Genomic DNA, 17,470 nt, shown 5'->3' with positions numbered 1-17,470 from the left:
TCCCGTTGGCGATACGGTGACCGGGGGCTGGCGCGCCCCGGGGCTTCGCGCAGGAGGGGAGCGAGTGCGGGCCTGCGCCCCGGGCTGAGAGAATCGTCGGAGGGGACGAGGCAGGTGGCCTGAGCGGACGCGGGAGCCGGGAGCGTGGAGGGCGCGCAGAGGGGAACGAGCCGCCGCACGAGGCACCCCGGCTCCGCGCACGGCGGGGCGGGCGGGCGGCGGGGCGGGGCGCGGACCGCGCGGGGCTAGAAGTCGCCGGCGGGGGGAGCCCGCGGGCGGAGTCGGAGCCCCAGCGACGCCGAGACAGCGGGCGCCGGCTCTCGAGCAGCAGGTCAGTGGGGGCCCCGGGTCTGGGGTCGCAGGCGGGCGGCCAGGGTCATCGGGCCGGGAGCGCGGGCGGCGCAGGCCCCCTCCTTCAGGCGCGAGGCCGCTGCGTCTCTTCCCGCCGCTCCGACAGCTGGTTCGAGGGCTGGGGTCCGCGCCCCGCCGGCGGCGGGAACGGCGGGCGCGGGGGCGGCTCGGGCGCGCCGCCGGCTCCCCAGCGCGGTCGGGGGCGCTGCGCGGACTCCTCCGGACCGTCCCCAGGCTGGACCGGAAGGCGCGCGGGGCAGGCGGCGAGGGGAAGGGGCTAGAGCGCGCGGCCCCGGCGGCAGGGGCGGGGGCGGCGCGGTGCGCCCGGGCTCCGGGCCCTCGCCAAGCCCTCGGGGGGCGCAGAGGCCGGCTGGAGCGCGGCGGGAGGCCCCCGCGCGCCGGGACTTCCACCGGCGGAGCGCCCGAGCGTCCCGGCGTCCCGGGGAGGCTGGGTGAGCGGACGGTGTCCGAGCGCCTAGGGCGCGGCGAGGGACGGAGCTGAGCGCCGGCTGAGCGCGGGCGCGTCCGGTGGGCGCTGGTGGCGGGAACCGGCCTCGGGGGCCCGCCCCGGGGGATGCCGGGGTGGGGACCGTCCTGGAGGCCCTCCGGGGCCGCCCTGAGCCGAGGCGGGACTGGAGAGAACGGTGGCGGCCCTCGAAGGGCTTGGCTCCAGGTGCCCAGGGGATGGGTGGGGGGGCTGGCCCAGGCCAGCGAGCGGAGATGTCTGCGCTGGGGCGTGGCCACCGCGCAGTAGACTTCAATTTCCCCGACTGTACAATGGGAGGAAGGCGGGGGCCGAGGGCTCCGCGGGGGAGAGGAGAGAAGCTGGGAGCGGAGGGCGTGTCCCCACCCCCTTTTCTCTGGACGCAGCTGACCCCTGGGGGACGGCGGGGCTGGCCCCCTGAGCCGGCTCCCCTTCCCCATTTCAGGCGACCCTGAGCCTGCGTCCACCCGCGGGATCTGTGCCCCTTTCCCGCGGGGATCCCAGGCTGCCCCCCCTCAGCCTCTGCACCGTCCCTTAGATCCTCCATGTCACTGCCAAGCCCAGCCGGGCTGCCCCCTGGGTGTCCGGTCCAGGGCCCGCGAAGGACAGTTCTTGGGCACACAGCAGGCCGGGCAGGTGGGGTGGTGTTGGGGGCTCCTCCTCCTGGGGTGGGCTGGAGAGGCTCTGCCCCCCGGGGCCAGGCCCCATCCCAAGGTGTCCGCTCCTCCTCGCTCCGCCCAGGTCCTCTGGAGGTCCCCGGGCTCTCCCAGGTCCCGGATGTCTCCTGGACCACTGGCCCGTCCCCTTAGAGCAGACCGTATTCTGGGCTGACCCGGCCTCCCTCTTCAGTGCTTCGGGAAAGCGGAGGACTCCCCGCACACGGCCGGCGGGAGACAGGACTTTGGCCAGGTGAGTGTTTGTGGGCTTGCACGCTTCCTTTCTCACGTGGGCCTGGGACATGCAGGTCCCCAGCCGTCCCCCAGTCTGCCCCCTAGGAGTCCGCAGCTCACAAGGGCTGTGGGCGGCTTCAGGGGCGCGAGGCCTAAACATCCAAACGTTCTGGTCTGGATCCACTCACTGGGCTTCCTGCCCCGGCCAATCTGCCTTCTCATCCTGTGAAACTCGTGGGATGGTGTGCGCAGGGCTTTGGGGCTGTGGGGCGGAGGTGGACAGATCGGGGCCTGTGCTTGAGCTGGGAAGCCCTGGGGAGAGGCTGTTAGACTTGCGGGGCTGGGGAACCCCAAGAGACCCAGAGCCCCAAGGTCTCTCATCACAAGAGACCACTGTCAGCAGAGGGCGAGGTGGACGAGCGGCAGGTGGGGAGCAGGCGCTGGCTCCCGGGCATCGCGCCCTGCGAACTGCGGGGCCCCCGAGGCAGTGTCCACCGTGCAGGGCCGTGGCCCCGGGGCTCACGGCACTGATGTGAAAGCTGCCAGCAGCTCTCGTTCCATCTAACCTGCCTGACTCCCAAGACCCCTGCCTCTGTGAGCTGGGACTGGTCTTACGGGCTGTGCTGTCTGCTGAAACCTCTGCACCCATGAGAGCCCAGGGCAGCAGGGCCAGAGGGCAGGCAAGGGCTTGAAGGCTGACTTGAAAAGATGTTCTGGGAGGTGTGTGTGTTCGGCGACCCCGAGGAGACCCCTTCTGAAGCTGAGCTTCTGAAGGATGAGCTCCAGCCCCTGGGCCCGGGGAGTGCAGGCGGCCCCAGGAGGGTTTGCCCTGGAAGTTGAAGGGACGGCAGGAGCTTGGAGCTGCGATGCTGGGAGAAGCCCTCCTGGGAGATTGCTCCCCTCCCGGGCAGGGTTGGGAGAAAAGTGGCCGGGGTCCCCCCATAGCCTCCCCCAGTCATGGGAGGGCCCCCGGAGCATGGAAGCCACAGGATCCTGACAGGGGCGGGAGGGGCTGGGTGGAGGGGGGCTGCCCTCGCTCTAGGGGCAGAGGGGATGAGTGTCAGGAAGGCAGGGTGCTCCAGCTTTCCAGGCCCCCCCGAGCCTTCCCTGACGCGCCTCTGAGCCGCGCCTGTCCCCGGAGCGCTCTTCCAGACGGTTCCGGCCTGCACCCGCTCCTGCAGGACAGGCGTGTGTGGGAAGCTGCTGGGCAGGGTCCTGCAGCTCCAGCCTCAGTTGCCGCCCCCGTCGGTCCAGCCATCCGTCCCCGGGAAGAGAGATGGCCTTGGGGTGTGCCAGGCGGAATCAGGCGGGGGCCACCCAGGTGCCTCCCCTGCCGGCAGGGCAGTGGTTTCCATGCTGATGCCTCCCAGGTCTGCCCATCTTCGCAGGAGGGTTCACCTCTGGCCCCTCAGTAGCCTCTGCAAACCCCAGGCGGGCATGGGGGGCCACTGAGGGGTCAGGGAGCCGGCCACTCTGGCCCACCCACCCCCATCCACCCACAGAGCTGCGTCAGCACCGCTCCAGGCCTCGGGCCCAGAAGGGGGTCTGCCTCCCCCCATCCCCCATGTGGACGCCTCCGAGAGCCCTGGGCACTGCCCCTTGAGCAGGCCAGCCCCCCGCCAGCTCCCACGCCAGGCCCCCTACAGTCTGTCCCCATTTGGAAAGCACCCCGCCACCTTGCTCTCTTCAAGCACAGGAGCCGGTCCTGCCGGTTGATTCACCCGGAAGGGGTCTGGGAGCCGAGACCCCCCCAGGGATGACCCCCCAGGGGTGACACCCCTGGCTCGGGTCTCGGAGCGTGGGCTGGAGGAGTGGGCACTCAGGGCGCTGTGTGAGGAGTGGCCCCTTGGAGCGGGGTGTCAGGGGAGGTGGCCGAGGGGCACCATCTGAGGCTGGGGGCCGGGCCCGCAGCCTGTCCGGCGTCTGGCCTGGACACCAGGGGACGGGGAGGTGGCCCGAGGCCCCCAGCAGGGAGACGGGCCCTGTATGTGGCCCCAGGGCCTGCTGTGGGGAGGCCCCGTGGGGCGGGGGCCAGTGCAGGGAGCGCCCTCAGCCCTGCCCCTGCCCACATCCTGCCCTCAGGCTCGAGAGCAGCAGCTGCACCCCCAGGGGCCCTGGGGGAGGGATCGCTGGCCGGTGCCCGCCTGGGGACCGGCCATGCCGAGTTCCTCGGGCTGGCAGCCCCGCAGGGCCGGAGAGAAGAGGCCCCCCGGCTCCTCCAGGCAGCGCTGGAGTCACTGCTCTGCTGGTGGGTTTGGAGAGGGGCCTGGCAGGTCCCAGGACCCTGGGGGCTTGAGGGAGGCTCGTGCCCAGACGCGGGGCCCCCCAAAGGACAGCGAGGGGCTCGCGGCTGGAGAGAAGCCAGCTGCCCAGCTGTCTCTCCCGCCCTTGCTGCCCACCAAGCCCCCTCCGTGAGACAGATGTCGGCGTTGCCACCTTCAGGCTCTCGACTGCCTGCTCTGTGAGGCCTGGGCGACGATTCTCGGTGTGTGCTCACGCCCCTGATGTTCTCAGCTCGTGTGCACGCCGCACGCCGCGCTGTGTGCCTCTCGGCCCTTCTGTGCTTCACTTCCAGGGTTTCATTTCTGGCTCGTGTCTGCCCGTCCTTCTCAGCGCTGCCAGGGATTCTTGTTCTTCTTTAGGGATGCCTTTCCTTTCTTGCTCTGAAGACCCCAAGTACCTTTGATCGTCATTTCGGTTACTGGATTGCCTCCATCTCTTCTGGAATGAATCAGCCTGTGTTTTGGCCACCGGTTGCTCATCTTTCTCACCCTTAGTTTTCCTCCTGTGCTTTGAAACCGCGCTTTGCAGCCTCTCTGAGCGGACCTGAGGTCTTGGAGGTGGGGCGTGACCCGCACACCAGGGTGGGCGGCAGCTCTCGGGAAGGCCTCCCGGGACCACAGCACCTTAAGACCCCAGCCGTGGGCTCAGGCAGGGCAGCAGCTGGCACCAGGCTCCCTGGGCTCCGGCAGGTGGGGTGCTGCTGGGCACGGGGTCAAGTTCTCGGAAACACTTGCTGAGAAGGTGGTGGAGGGGTCTCAGGCTGGGGCTCTGGAGCCCGGGAAGAGGCCCGGCGTGGCTGCGACAGGCCAGGCAGTACCCCGGCCTGCGCGGTCCTCGGGGGCAGGTGTAGGGAGCTGTGTGCTCGCTGCCAGGCGCTCCGTCCAGCAGGCCCTGGGGGGCCACCCGCCATCTGGGTGTGTGTACAGAAAGCCTCACCGGTGGGACGGACCAGGAGCCGGGAAGCGTGTGGGTTGTGATTACACAGAGGTTTTAATCAGAGCGGCCAGGCTGGTGAGGGTAAGGAGGAAGGCTGGATGGAGCCTGTCTGCTGGGGAACCCCGTGGGGCTGCCCTCCCCAGGCTCAGCATACTGCTTCCCTGGCACGTGACCTGGCCTGCCATGGATGGCTTCTGCCCCCTGCCCTGTCCCTGGCCGGCGACAATCACAAGGAAATGCTGCATCATTAATACTTAATTGCCCCTCCTGGCTAGCGACAGATGACTCGAGGATTAACGAGGGCCAACAGAGTGGGATAGGAAGTTGCCAGATCTGGGTCCCAGCCCCAGCCCCGGGCCCCGGGGCCTCTGACCTTCCAGTGGCTCTGGGAAGCCTCTGGAGGTGGGGCTACGGGCAGGTGCCCAAGGCCCCAGGAAGCCTCCTTGCTGGTGTTTTCCATGGGCATTTCCCCAGCAAGGCTCATGGGGGCCCCTAAGCCCCTGCAGCCTCCTTTCCTGAGCTCCCCAGCAGGCCTCCCGAGCCTGGGCTCTGGGGTGGAGCCCGGGGAGTGGTCCCGGCGGGGGGACACAGGTCTGGGTGGTCAGCGGGGGGCTGGAGCCTGGTTCTCCCGAGCTGTGCGCCTTGATTCCCGGTTCCTGTCAGTGACACAGGAGCAGCTTGAAACAGGCCATCACGGGGGCACTGATACCCAGCAAAGTCCGGCAAAGGGCCCAGGCTGACTTGCGGTCTGACGACTGGGATGCTGCGGCCGCCTCCAGCCCGCCTGCCCCGGGCGCCCCTCGCGCGCCCTGCTGGGAGCTGGAGGGCCGGGTCTGGCCAACGCCCAGTGGTCTGTGTGGCTGGGGCTGTGCTCGCAGCTGCGGGAGGCAGACGGGAGCCCGGGGCACAGGGGCGCGCTGGCTCCGCGAGAGTGGACCTGGGAGGGAGGGCGCCCCTGGCCACTGGTGGACGGCAGGAGGGTGGCTCCAGCTTGGCCCCAAGTGCCGTGAGGCCTGGGCGCCCCAGGTGCAGAAGGTGATGGGGACGCCCTGCAGATTAGAGGTCCCGGGGGGTGCTCACCAGAGGGCTTGGCTTAGGGGTCCCAAGGCCCTTCTGGGCCAAGCATCCTGGCTCTCGTGGGGTCAGCCAACATCCACACACAGGTGCTGGCTGTGTTCCCCCATCACTGGGGCTCCAGGCAGTGGGCCCAGACAGTCCAGCTTCAGCTCCCCAGAAACCTTGCTGGCCCCAGGACCCTTGGTCTGGGAGGTGGTCCCAGCAGAGTCAGGCTTCCAGTGTGGGCCGTGCACCGCCAACGCAGCTTCCCCTGGAGGAGCCGAGGCAGGACATGAAGGATGGCAGGGGGTCGGCAGGAGGCCAGTGGCTCACTGGTGGGGGGACACAGGTCCCCGGGGCCCAGCGCTGGACCCGGGAGGCCCCCCAGAAGGGAGCCTGCCCCTTCGCTGCGGTGGGAGGACGCGAGACCTGGAGGCGGGGCTTCAGCGGTCAGGCGCCCCAGGGGATTGCTGCTCCCGGCTGCCGGCTCCCGGCTCCCGGCTCCCGGACACCGCTTGGCCCGAGGTGGCACCAGGAGGGTCGGTCCACCCCATCTCTGCTGCTGGCCAGCACGTGCTGTGTGGGAAGCAGGGGCTCGGTGGGAGACCCCGCAGTCCGCAGGGACCCCTCGGTTTGTCGGGGGCCCTGCCTTCTCTCTCCTGCTCTGTGTCACGGGGTGACCACCACCGGCTGCAACCGCCGGAAGAGGGGGGCGGTCAGAAGGAAGCAGGGGGATCCTCTGTAGAGGCGGCACAGCACCTCCTGGACGGGGTGAGGGGACCCGGCCCTCTGAAAGCAGCCAGGGGCCACGAGCAGCCTTCTCCCAAGGTGGGCTGTCCATCTGATCCCTCGAGGAGAGAGGGCGGGGCAGTCCCCAGCCCACGTGCGGGCACCTTGGGGCTTTCTGTCCCCGTGGCCCGCGGCCACCACTGGCCGTGCGCACCTGGAGCTCCGGCAGGGGAGCTTTGGGCGGGAGGAGGGTGGACTTGGCACTGGGGACCCTGCCGGGCGGCACGAGGGAATGTGACCGGGAAGCAGAGGTGGCGGAGGGAGGCCTCTGAGTGGCGGAGGGAGAGGGGACGTTCCACCAGCTCAGGGGGTCCCTGGGAGGCGGGCTGCTTCTGCAGAGTGCCGTCCCGGATTCTTGACACCAGGGTATTTTGACTGGGCGGGGAGCTGTTTCACGCGTGTTCGTTTTCTGCTCATAGAATCACGGGGGTCCAGCCTCCCCCCTGTGTCAGTGGGGAGACCGAGGCCCGGACAGGTACAACAGTTGCCGGTGCCCCCGTCCGGGCCGAGCACCCCCGCGGGTGGAGGAGGGGCTGGGAGCGGGCGTGGGAGGAGGCAGCGGGCGGGGCTGAGGAGCGCCCCGCCCAGACGCGCAGCAGCCGGCGGGGGCTGCTGGGGGGCGGGCCCCCTCCGAGCGCTCCAGCACCGCGGCTGCACTCCCAGTGGGGCGCCCAGCGGTGGGAGCCTCTGGGCAGCTTCTGGCTCTCAAGGATGGAGCCAGCCGGCTGAGCAAGGAGGGTGGTCCCGGCAGACCCAGGGGTTTCCAGGGGAGGGGTGGCGGGGCTGCCACAGAAGGCTCGAGAAGCGAGCTGAGCCCAGGGGGGGTGGGGGGCACAGAAGCGACTCACCTCTGCGAGGTCTTGGTTTCTCTGGGAGAAGACTCGGGCTGACCCCCGCCTTCGGGGAGGGCCGGGGCACGGTGGGTCGTCCTCGGGCCGATGCCTGCCTGGCGGGGGTGGGGGGCGGGCGGCTGCCCGTGCCCCGAGGTCCAGCTCCTCACGAGCCTTCTCTCTTGGCAGGTGTCTCAGGACCTGAAGCAGAGCTGAGAGATGCCGCCGGAGCGCCTGGAGGGGGCCTGCCTTTTGGAGACGCGCCGTGGGCGGTGAAGAGTGCTGGGGGAGCCCCCCGACTGACGGCAGGGTCACCCGGCTCCTGCGGAGAAGGGGTCGGGGCCTGGGCGGGGCCGGCCGCGCCGCAGCTATGGACCGAGCGCTGGCGCGGCCCGCGTCCTCGCTGAGCCCGCCCGCCGGCCGCCGCGCGCGCCATGTCCGGCTTCGCGGTGTACATCGCGGTGGAGCTGGCCATCGCCGTGCTGGCCATCCTGGGCAACGTGCTGGTGTGCTGGGCCGTGTGGCTCAACAGCAACCTGCAGAACGTCACCAACTACTTCGTGGCGTCGCTGGCCGCGGCCGACATCGCCGTGGGGGTGCTCGCCATCCCCTTCGCCGTGACCCTGAGCACCGGCTTCTGCGCCGCCTGCCACAGCTGCCTCTTCTTTGCCTGCTTCGTCCTGGTACTCACGCAGAGCTCCATCTTCAGCCTGCTGGCCATCGCCATTGACCGCTACATCGCCATCCGAATCCCGCTCCGGTGAGTCCTGCTCCCAGGGGTGCCTCATGCAGGGCCGCACCCATGAGGGGCTGTGCCGGGGGTCAGGGTGAACTCGGGGGTCAGGTGAGCCGGGGTCAGGGTGAACTTAGGGTCAGGGTGAACCAGGGTCAGGGTGAACTTAGGGTCAGGGTGAACCAGGGGTCAGGGTGAACCAGGGGTCAGGGTGAACCAGGGTCAGGGTGAACTTAGGGTCAGGGTGAACCAGGGGTCAGGGTGAACCAGGGTCAGGGTGAGCCAGGGTCAGGGTGAACTCAGGCTCAGGGTGAACCAGGGTCAGGGTGAACCAGGGTCAGGGTGAACTCAGGGGTCACGGTGAACTCAGGGGTCATGGCAAACCAGGGTCAGGGTGAACTTGGGGGTCACAGTGAACTCAGGAGTCAGGGTGAACTCGGGGGTCACAGTGAACTCAGGGTCAGGGTGAACCAGGGGTCAGGGTGAACTCAGGGGTCACGGTGAACCAGGGGTCAGGGTGAACTCGGGTCACAGTGAACCAGGGGTCAGGGTGAACTCGGGGGTCATGGTGAATTCGGGGGTCAGGGTGAGCTCAGGGGTCAGGGTGAATTCAGGGTCAGGGTGAACTCAGGGGTCAGGTGAACCAGGGTCAGGGTGGACCCAGGGTCAGGGTGAATTCGGGGGTCAGGGTGAATTCAGGAATCAGGGTGAACCAGGGTCAGGGTGAACCCAGGATTGGGGTGAACTCGGGGGTCAGGGTGAACCCGGGATCAGGGTGAACTCGGGGGTCAGGGTTTGGTCTGGTGTCAGTGTGTTGACGGGGACGGGGCCGTGGGGCTGCCCAGGGCTTGGCACGGCCAGCAGTTGTGTGACGCCAGCTGATCGCCGTGGGCGTGGGCCGGGCTGGTACCCCCAGGGCTACCTGGGAGAGGCTGCCGAGCTGCAGCTCCTGGTGACCCGTGTGTCCAGGCCTGGGGTGGCTGCATCTGAGCCTCCCCTCACGCAGCTGATGCTGGGGTGGGGCGGGCCCCACGGGAAACCACAGGGCCCCGCTGGAAGCCGCCTTCTTCCAGCCCCTCTGGGCCAGCCTGCAGTTTGCAGTTAGGGAAATGACCCCGAGGGGAAGTGACTTGGCCAGATGCCTGTGAGTCACTTGGACCTCTATGCAAATTGTGTTTCTCAGTCACTGGGTGCTTTCCTGGTGAAACTTGTGAAATGACTTCAGGCAAGTGTTGTGGAAACAAAGACTCTCTCCGAGGCTGAGTTCACTGAAATGCAGCCTCCACCCACACCACCACCACCCTGGCTGGGCTAGGAAGCGTCCCTCCCCACCTCACCCCTGACGGCGTCCGGGGGCTTCGGCCCTGCCTCTCTGCCCCTCTGTTCCACGGCGGCAGGCCCGAGGGAGGTGGTGAATGCGCACAGGTGGCGCCTACTTCCGGAGCAGCCCCACGCTGGGCTGAGGGCGCCCCAGCCGGCATGGGGCAGAGGCTCGATGAGCAAGTGGAAAGGGTGCGTGTGAAACCCGAGGGCGCGCTTAGAGGTCGTTTGCTCTCATCATGCGGGTGAGAAAGCAACGGAAGCGTCAGCCCCCAGGGCCATGCTGCAAGCTGGCAGCACGGCAGGACCGGGTCTGGGAAGGAGCACGCCTGCCACCGGCCCCCTGGTCAGGCGGCTGTTACTGCCCCCGGGGGTCTTGGGGGACAGCAGACGCCCGCGTCCCGCGAGAGCCTAGGACCCTCGTCAGAAGGAAAGGCGACCCCGGCCCTAACCGAGGACCAGCCTGAATGGCAGGCTGGAGTCCAGGCTGGTCCAGGACACAGAGGTTGGTCTGACTGACGTCCCCTTCCAGGCCAGGGCCGCTGTGGCCCTGATTCAAGCAAGGGACAGCGGGTCTGGGGGCGATCAGGGCTGCTGATCGCAACAGAGAGGCCCATGGCTTCTTTTTCTTGTCTGTTCTCTGAGACTCAGAAGTCCCAGCCTCCCTCCCTGGTGCAAGTGGGTGGCCCGCGCTGTGTGACGGTGGGGAGTCCGCTGCCCCTCTCTGGGCCCGTTTTCCATCGGTTCCAGGGGCCGGGTCTCTCGCCCTTGGCGCTCACAAAGGCGTTTCGAGGGCCCAGTGAGTGGACTGGAGTGGCGGGGCCCAGTGGGAGGATGGGATTCGGGCCTTCCAGAAGCTGCTGGGGGCTCAGAGCTGTGGCCTGGCCACCCCTCCCCAGCCCTGCCTGCCTCCCGGGCCCTGTGCCCTTCAGGAATGGGGCCTAGTCCCACCCCGACCTCAGCCATCTGAGCTCCATGAGGCAGGGCTCTGGAGGGGCCGGCCTGGCTCCCGTGTCAGGCAGCCGTGGGCTGACGGTGGAGGTGATGTTCGTCCCTCCGGGGCCGGGCACCACCACCGCCAGAGGATGTGAACTCACGTCTCCGCTCGTCCCGGGCCGGCGACATGGCTGGCGGCGGCTGTGACCCTCCTGTTGCCCAGGAGGATGGCAGCAGCTGCTCCGAAGGAAAAGTGTCTCCTGGCCCTGGGACGCAAGGGCCCTGGGATGCCAGGGCCAGGGGACAAGGCGTGGGACGCTGTCTGCTGGGGCGCCCGAGAACAGGCCGGGCGTGAGGGGGACGAGGCAGAGGCAGGCGGGACCTGGAGCTCCTGGCAGCTCTGGGGCCGCTGCCCGGCTCGGGACGCCCGTCCCTGCCCTCTCCAGCGGAAGCCAGCCCAGCCCGTGTGCTGTTTCCTGCTCCGCTCAGGAGGCCCGCTGGCTGCTCTGAAGTCCAGCCTCTGACGATGCTCTAAGGTGCCCGCAGGCCCGCACCATTCACCGTTAATTTCTCTTTAAAAAAAGAATAATGCCGCTTCAGAAAGATTTCCGTGCGCCTCCCGTGTGCACGGGCCCTGCTGAGCGAACGCAGAGCCTGCCCAGAGGTAGGGACGGGTGCACTCCGCGTCCCCAGCGGACAGACTCCTGGGGACACTTCAGGGCTGCCTCCCTCCTCTCTCCTCAGCCCCCGGCGACCGCTCTCTCCAGACCCAGGGAGCAGCCTCCCGTGGGGCCGCAGAGTCCCGGCCTGGGTGCTGGATCGCCCCAGAGGGCAGACCCCAGCGCCCTGGCTTCTGAGCGGGCGATGGAGACAGCGCTCCCCGCAGGGCATGACGCCGAGCCTGCCGGGGGCGCACCGGGGGATGCATGCCGGTGTGGGGGGGCAGGTGTAACGGGGGGTCCCGCCTGGACAGACGCCCCGGGGAAGGAAGGAGTCTGTGGACGGGCCCTGGGCAGGGAGAGGGGACAGGTGCACGGCCCACGGGGCTTGTGAGGCGGCTCAGGCCTGCCCGCACCTGGGAGGGAGGGTGGGTCTCAGCCGCAGGCCTCGGCGCCTTTGGATGACTGGGGAGAGCTCTGCTTTCTCCTGACTGAAGGGCAGATTGGCATTGAGTCCCACCGAGAACTGGGCGGTATGATGGGTCACAGGGTAAGCCCCCAGTGGGAGAGATGGGGGCCCCCAGGACCGCGCAGCGCTGGCTGGCTTGGGCACACCCCCGCCCAGCAGGCAGGCTGTCTGAGGCCCCGCGGGGCAGGACGAGACCGCCTCGGTCACAGACACAGCCCAGGGGCTGCCACTGGGCCAGGCTGGGGCGCGGCTGTGGCGCCCCATTTGAGCCCAAATGTTGACCCGGTCCCCTGGGAGCCTGGGTCCAGGGCTCTCGGCCTAAGAGGCTTTCTTTTGAGTAACAAGGTTAATCTGTCTGGGCGCTCCTTAAATAAGAACTGCATGTATTAAAACATCAAAAGGCAGAGAAGCAAGCCCGGTGAGGAGCTGGGCCCTCGCCCCCCGCCCCGCCGCCTTCCGGGAGGGCGGGGCCGGGCCTCCTCCAGACATCCTCTGCCCAGACGCGTGCCACCGGTGTCTGCTCCTGTCCCCAGGAGGGGCTTCCTTCACAGCCTGCAGCGGCAGACTTCCTCTCCTGGGTTTCCGCGTCTGCATGGAGACAGCTGGACGGCACGGGCTCTTTAACCCGTGTCCCCAGCAGCCGTCAGGCTGGGCCCCAGGTTCACTCAGGGAATGTCAGTAAGCCTCGTCCCCCTCAGCAGCTGCACGCTGGGACTGCAGGTGAGAAGGCTGGCCTCTGCTTGGTTGCCTCCAATGGCAGGAGGCTCACTCCTGCCCGAGGCGGCCCGTGTCTCCTGTGAACAGCTCCCTTACCCTGAACCCACCTGCCTGTGGTTTCCACCCACTGACTCTCCGTTCTGTCCTCACGGGACAGCGCTCCAGGCCCCGCGTTCTGAGTCCCGTTTTGCAGACGAGAAAACTGAGGCTGAGTGACAGAATGTGGCTAAATAGGAACACACCAGCGCTAGAACCCAGAGAGGGGTATGCTTTTCTTCAGAAAAATGTCAGCATTAAAATCACCTCCTATTCAATGAGATTATATAAATTATTGTTTGCAGAGCGCTAGAGACAGTGCCTAGCACACATCAGGTGCTATGTAAGAATTAAACGGGGGAAGAAAAACCTCTGACCTTACACTTGAAGCTGCAGAACTGGAAATAGGGCAGTGTAGACTTTCTGTGGCTTGGGCGAACTGGGCAAGCCCGTGGCCTCTTCCTGCCGGAGGCACCCAAGCCCACAGTGACTGGGGCCCCAGAGCTCGGGAGAGTGGGGTCCTGCTCAGGCACTGTTTGGGTCCAGAACTGACAAACTCACCTTGGCCCGAGTAGCCTCTGGACTCCTGGAATGTCTACGGCAAGGCCACGCCGCTCCTGGCGTCTCAGTTTCCCCACCTAGAGAATGAATGGTTAGATGAGAGGTCAGAGGCTACCAGGTTTCCTTTTTTCCTTAGTGTGAATCAGCTGACAAAATTTAACCCATGGGCGATTTTACCCAGAACAGTCAGCTCCCGGCCCCCGAGATCCTGCAGCGCGGGGCAGGCGTGTGTGGCGGTGGGGGGCGCGGGGGTGGCTAGGCGGTGTCTGGAGCCTCCTGCACACTCGGTGACATCCGGCAGCCCGCCTGCCTCGCCCCTTCGTGACCTGCAGGCCCCGCGTGTCTGCTGCCCCTTGAGCTGGTTTCTGTGGAAACTTCTAACCCTGGATTAAGGGAAGCGTGTTTCTCCTCGACACCTATTCCATCCTGTCTCAGTGATGGTCATGCAGAGATGGACTCAGGATCCACGGGGCCCCCAGCCTTGGGAGCCCAGCTTGGGTGGGATTCGTTTAGCTTGATACTCCTCTGGAAAGATAGCTGACCTGAACTTTAAAAGGATGGGTGGGCTTTACTGGTAGAGGTGTCGGGGAACCCAACCCCTGAAGCACAGGTCATCCATCGGAACACTGAGGTCGCCCTCCTCAGTCTGGGAGATGAGTTTTCTTGACTGCCTGTTCTTTAAAATCTCTGCCGTCTTTTTTATTTTTTATTTTATTATTTTTTTTTTTCTGCCGTCTTTTTTAAAAAATTGATCTATTTGGCTACTCGAGGTCTCTGTGGCACGTGGGATCTAGTTCCCTGACTGGGGATAGAACCCAGGTCCCCTGCGTTGAGAGCTTGGTGTCTTGGAGCCATTAGGGAAGGCCCTGCCATCTCTTTTCGTTGGCGTCAGCTTCTGGGCCGGCGGGTCCGTCCTCTCCCCGAGTGTGGCCCTCCGGGGTGAGGAGTGATTCGGGCCAGGTTACGTCTCCTCCCTGGACCTTACCATCTTGAGCAACTGCGTCCTCTTGAATGTGGAGGCTGCTGTGCAGATGTTAAGACATCCTGACCTCGCCTCTCTCCAGAGGGCTGTGGGTGGACTTGGAAGGGAGATGAGCATCTCATCTGGCCTGGGACCTCCACCCTTCCCCTTCCCGCCTGTGCTACCTGTCCCGGGGGGGGGCCCTTCTGGGGACCCCCAGGCCAAGTAGGAAACAGACAGCACGGAACGCAGGAGGTGTGACCCCCCCAACAGTCTGGATCTGGCAGGCTGTCCCCAGCCAGCGAGCAGCCTGCTGGCCATTCCCACGCTCCAGGGAAATCCATTCTAGCGGCGCCTAAGATCAACATGGAGGTTATAACTTCTCCCCTCCCCCTTCCCAAGTCACATTAGTTCCTTCAGACCAAACCAAGTCAAGGACTGCAGGCATCAGAGGACACAGACTGGGAGGCAGGAAGCGCCTGGTCCAAGACCTCTGAGCCGGTGGGCGGGGCGGCGGGGCCGGTTGCCGGCGCGGGGCCCCTCCTACCCGGGTGCCCAGGCTCCTCTCTGAAGCCGGTCCCCTCTCCCCAGGTACAACGGCTTGGTGACGGGCACGCGGGCCAAGGGCATCATCGCCATCTGCTGGGTGCTGTCCTTCGCCATCGGCCTGACGCCCATGCTGGGCTGGAACAACTGCAGCCAGCAGGAGGGCCGGAACGGCTCCCAGGCCTGCAGGGCGGGCCAGGTGGCCTGTCTCTTCGAGGACGTGGTGCCCATGGACTACATGGTCTACTACAACTTCTTCGCTTGCGTGCTGGTGCCGCTGCTGCTCATGCTGGGCGTCTATCTGCGCATCTTCCTGGCAGCGCGGCGGCAGCTGAAGCAGACGGAGAGCCAGCCGCCGCCGCCGGGCGAGCGGGCGCGGTCCACGCTGCAGAAGGAGGTGCACGCCGCCAAGTCGCTGGCCATCATCGTGGGGCTCTTCGCCCTGTGCTGGCTGCCTCTGCACGTCATCAACTGCTTCACCTTCTTCTGCCCCTCGTGTGGCCACGCCCCGGCCTGGCTCATGTACCTGACCATCGTCCTGTCGCACGGCAACTCGGTGGTCAACCCCTTCATCTACGCCTACCGCATCCGCGAGTTCCGCCACACCTTCCGCAGGATCGTGCGCAGCCACGTGCTGCGGCGGCGGCAGCGGCGCGAGCCCTGCAAGGCGGGGGGCCCCGGTGCCCGCGCCCTGGCGGCTCACGACGCGGAGCGCGTGGGTCTCCGCCTCAACGGCCATCCCCCCGGCAGCGTCTGGGCCAACGGCAGCGCCCCCCGGCCCGACGGCCCCGCCCTGGCGCTGCTCAGCGGGTCCCAGCGGGACGTGCAGCTCCAGGGCGGGCACCCAGAGTCCCCGGGCCCCCGGGGCCCCCGGGGCGGGGCGGGAGTATCCTGAGGACCCGCCGAGTCCACCCCTTCAGAAGGGAAGGAACTTTCTCCTCCCGCTTGGGAGGACCAGTGGCTCTGGGAGCAGAGTGCATGTGCGGAGACCCCCTTTCTTGTGGTCGGTTCCCACTTTGGACCGAGGAGTGACCCCCGCCGGCTGGGGCAGCATGAAGCCCAGCAGGAAGGGTCTGGGGCCCACGGAGGCGGCCCTGCACCAGGCCAGCGCCAGCCCCCAGCCCCTGCTCCAAGTGCCGCCGAGTCTCCGCAGAGCAGGCCGGCTGGCCTGAGGCTGGGGAATGGCCCCAAAGGGCACCCTGCCGCACTCCTCCTCCCCGCCCCCTCCCCCAGGCTTTCCAAGGGTTCAGAGCTGCTGCGCTTGGCGGTGGCGTGGACTGTTGTTGTTTCTTCCCAGGAGAAAAGGAAAGCCTGAGGAAACCCTTTTTATTTTACCTTCCCTCCCGGGCTGCTGGCTCTGTTCCAGTCCTGCTGCTAACCTGGCCCCCGGCGTCCCCCACTGCCCTGAGTGGCGGCGCGCGTCCGCTTCGAGGCCGGGGCTTGTAGCCGAGGGGGCCAGGGCACAGGGAGGCAGTCAGGGCTGGCCGGCAGGGGTGAGTCTAGGTGGCTCCGAGCCGCCCAGGCAGAGGCCCTCTCTAACTGCCTTGCCTTCTGAAGGGAATATCATTTTGTTGTTTTTTTTTCTGAGATAAAATAAAAATGAGCCACATTGTGTTTTAAGCTTGTCCGGTGAGAATGGTGTCTGAGCTCCTTCCCCTGCCCACAGTCAGGCCTACCACACGCCTGTGGGTGTGTCAGCTGTGAGGTAGACGGCCGGCCTGCCTGTCTGCCTGGGGCCGCGGTGGGTGGGTGGGCTCCACGGTGCCCCTCTTCCCAGGGAGCAGGCTGTCTGCTTGCAGCAAAATACACACGTCCATGTGCATCCCAAAGGAAGGAGGCGCCCCCGGGCCCCCTCAGCGTGGGGAGCAGGCTCCTGCCTCCCTGACACCCTTGTTGCCCTCTTCGCCCCCTCCCTGTGGCCGCAGGAATCTGGCATCGATGGGGGGTGTGGATAGAGACTACACTGCCTTCCCGTGGAGTCATCCCCTTCCCCCGTTCCCACTGGGGGGGGGGCGGTTTCCTGCTCTGACACTGTCTCTGGGCCCTGCCCCCCTCCACCAAGGAGCAGGTGCCCCCCTTCTGTTCTGGAGAAGCCTGGAGCAGGGGGTGGGGGGCGGCGGGGAAGAGCAGGCTGCCCCAGGGAGAGCCAGGCCAGGACTCGAGTCGCAGAGGCACACTCAAGGCCCAGTTGGAACAGGAGAAACTGCAGGGGACCCTCACGCAGCCCCAGGAGGACAGGTGACTGGACAGCAGAGAGAGCAGACCCCTCTGAACAGACAGGCTCAGCACCTGTCCCAGCCCTCAGCTTGTTAACGGCAGACGTGAACTGAAAACCCCAGGTTTATCTGACCGTGAAATCCAAAACCTGGATGAACTATTTCAACCAAATCAGAAATCACGCCATGTTCCCACTGCTCTGCTGAAGACATGAGACCTCCTGTTTTCCTCGCTCGCTGGGTTGCACTGCTCATCTCCAGTCCTACTGAACAGATGCCTGTGTGAGGACCCCAACCAGGCCGGGCTCGCGGCGGCGGCATCTCACGGGGCCGCCCATCAGAGGTCCTCCGGGCTGGCTGCAGAGAGGGGACGCAGGACGACCCCCGAGCCCCTGCCGCAGAGACGCGGGTGGACGCGGACGGTGGCGGTTCCCAGGGGCTCTCTCGGACAGCCAGGACCGGAGCCGCAGAGACCGACGCGCGGCCCACCCCACCCACGCCGGCCGCTCCCACCCCGCCCACGCTGGCCTGTGCTGGCTGCGGGCAGGCGGCGGAATGGTGGTCGGCTTGGGGCCTGAGGCGGCCAAGAGCACAAAGGCTGAATCCTCCTGACCAAGTTGCGGGGGAGGCCACAGAGAGACCCGTCCCTCCAGCCTTTAGCTGAGGCCTCGGGGTAGCAAAGGTTTGGGCTGGGGAG

At 67.0% G+C, this 17,470-nt stretch overlaps 1 protein-coding gene across 5 annotated transcripts; it reads left to right on the top strand.

The window, feature by feature from the left end:
- The first annotated feature begins 245 nt into the window (after positions 1–245).
- On the top strand, positions 246–16,177 carry ADORA2A (adenosine A2a receptor). 5 transcript variants are annotated; one of them, XM_070475681.1, is made up of 4 exons: positions 246–331; positions 1,577–1,744; positions 7,809–8,379; positions 14,603–16,177. In XM_070475681.1, exons 3-4 carry the CDS (start codon positions 8,054–8,056, stop codon positions 15,450–15,452), a joined length of 1,176 nt encoding a protein of 391 aa, XP_070331782.1. In that variant the 5' UTR covers positions 246–331; positions 1,577–1,744; positions 7,809–8,053; the 3' UTR covers positions 15,453–16,177. The 5 variants fall into 5 exon arrangements, with proteins under 5 accessions (XP_070331782.1, XP_070331786.1, XP_070331783.1 ...); XM_070475682.1 differs by lacking the exon at positions 246–331 and adding an exon at positions 501–803; XM_070475685.1 differs by lacking the exon at positions 1,577–1,744 and having other exon boundaries at positions 283–331.
- Positions 16,178–17,470: the final 1,293 nt, after the last annotated feature.

Source organism: Odocoileus virginianus, chromosome 12 (genome assembly GCF_023699985.2).
Source record: "Odocoileus virginianus isolate 20LAN1187 ecotype Illinois chromosome 12, Ovbor_1.2, whole genome shotgun sequence".
NCBI classification, from domain to species: Eukaryota; Metazoa; Chordata; class Mammalia; order Artiodactyla; family Cervidae; genus Odocoileus; species Odocoileus virginianus.
The sequence above is the reverse complement of the archived record's forward strand: the minus strand, read 5'-3'. Positions and strand labels throughout refer to the sequence as shown.

Excerpts from the sequence above, each read along its gene's own strand:
- ADORA2A (XM_070475681.1), top strand. The coding sequence starts at position 8,054 with ATGTCCGGCTTCGCGGTGTACATCGCGGTGGAGCTGGCCATCGCCGTG. Across the intron at positions 8,380-14,602 it reads GCCATCCGAATCCCGCTCCG|GTACAACGGCTTGGTGACGG; the intron begins GTGAGTCCTGCT and ends CCCTCTCCCCAG.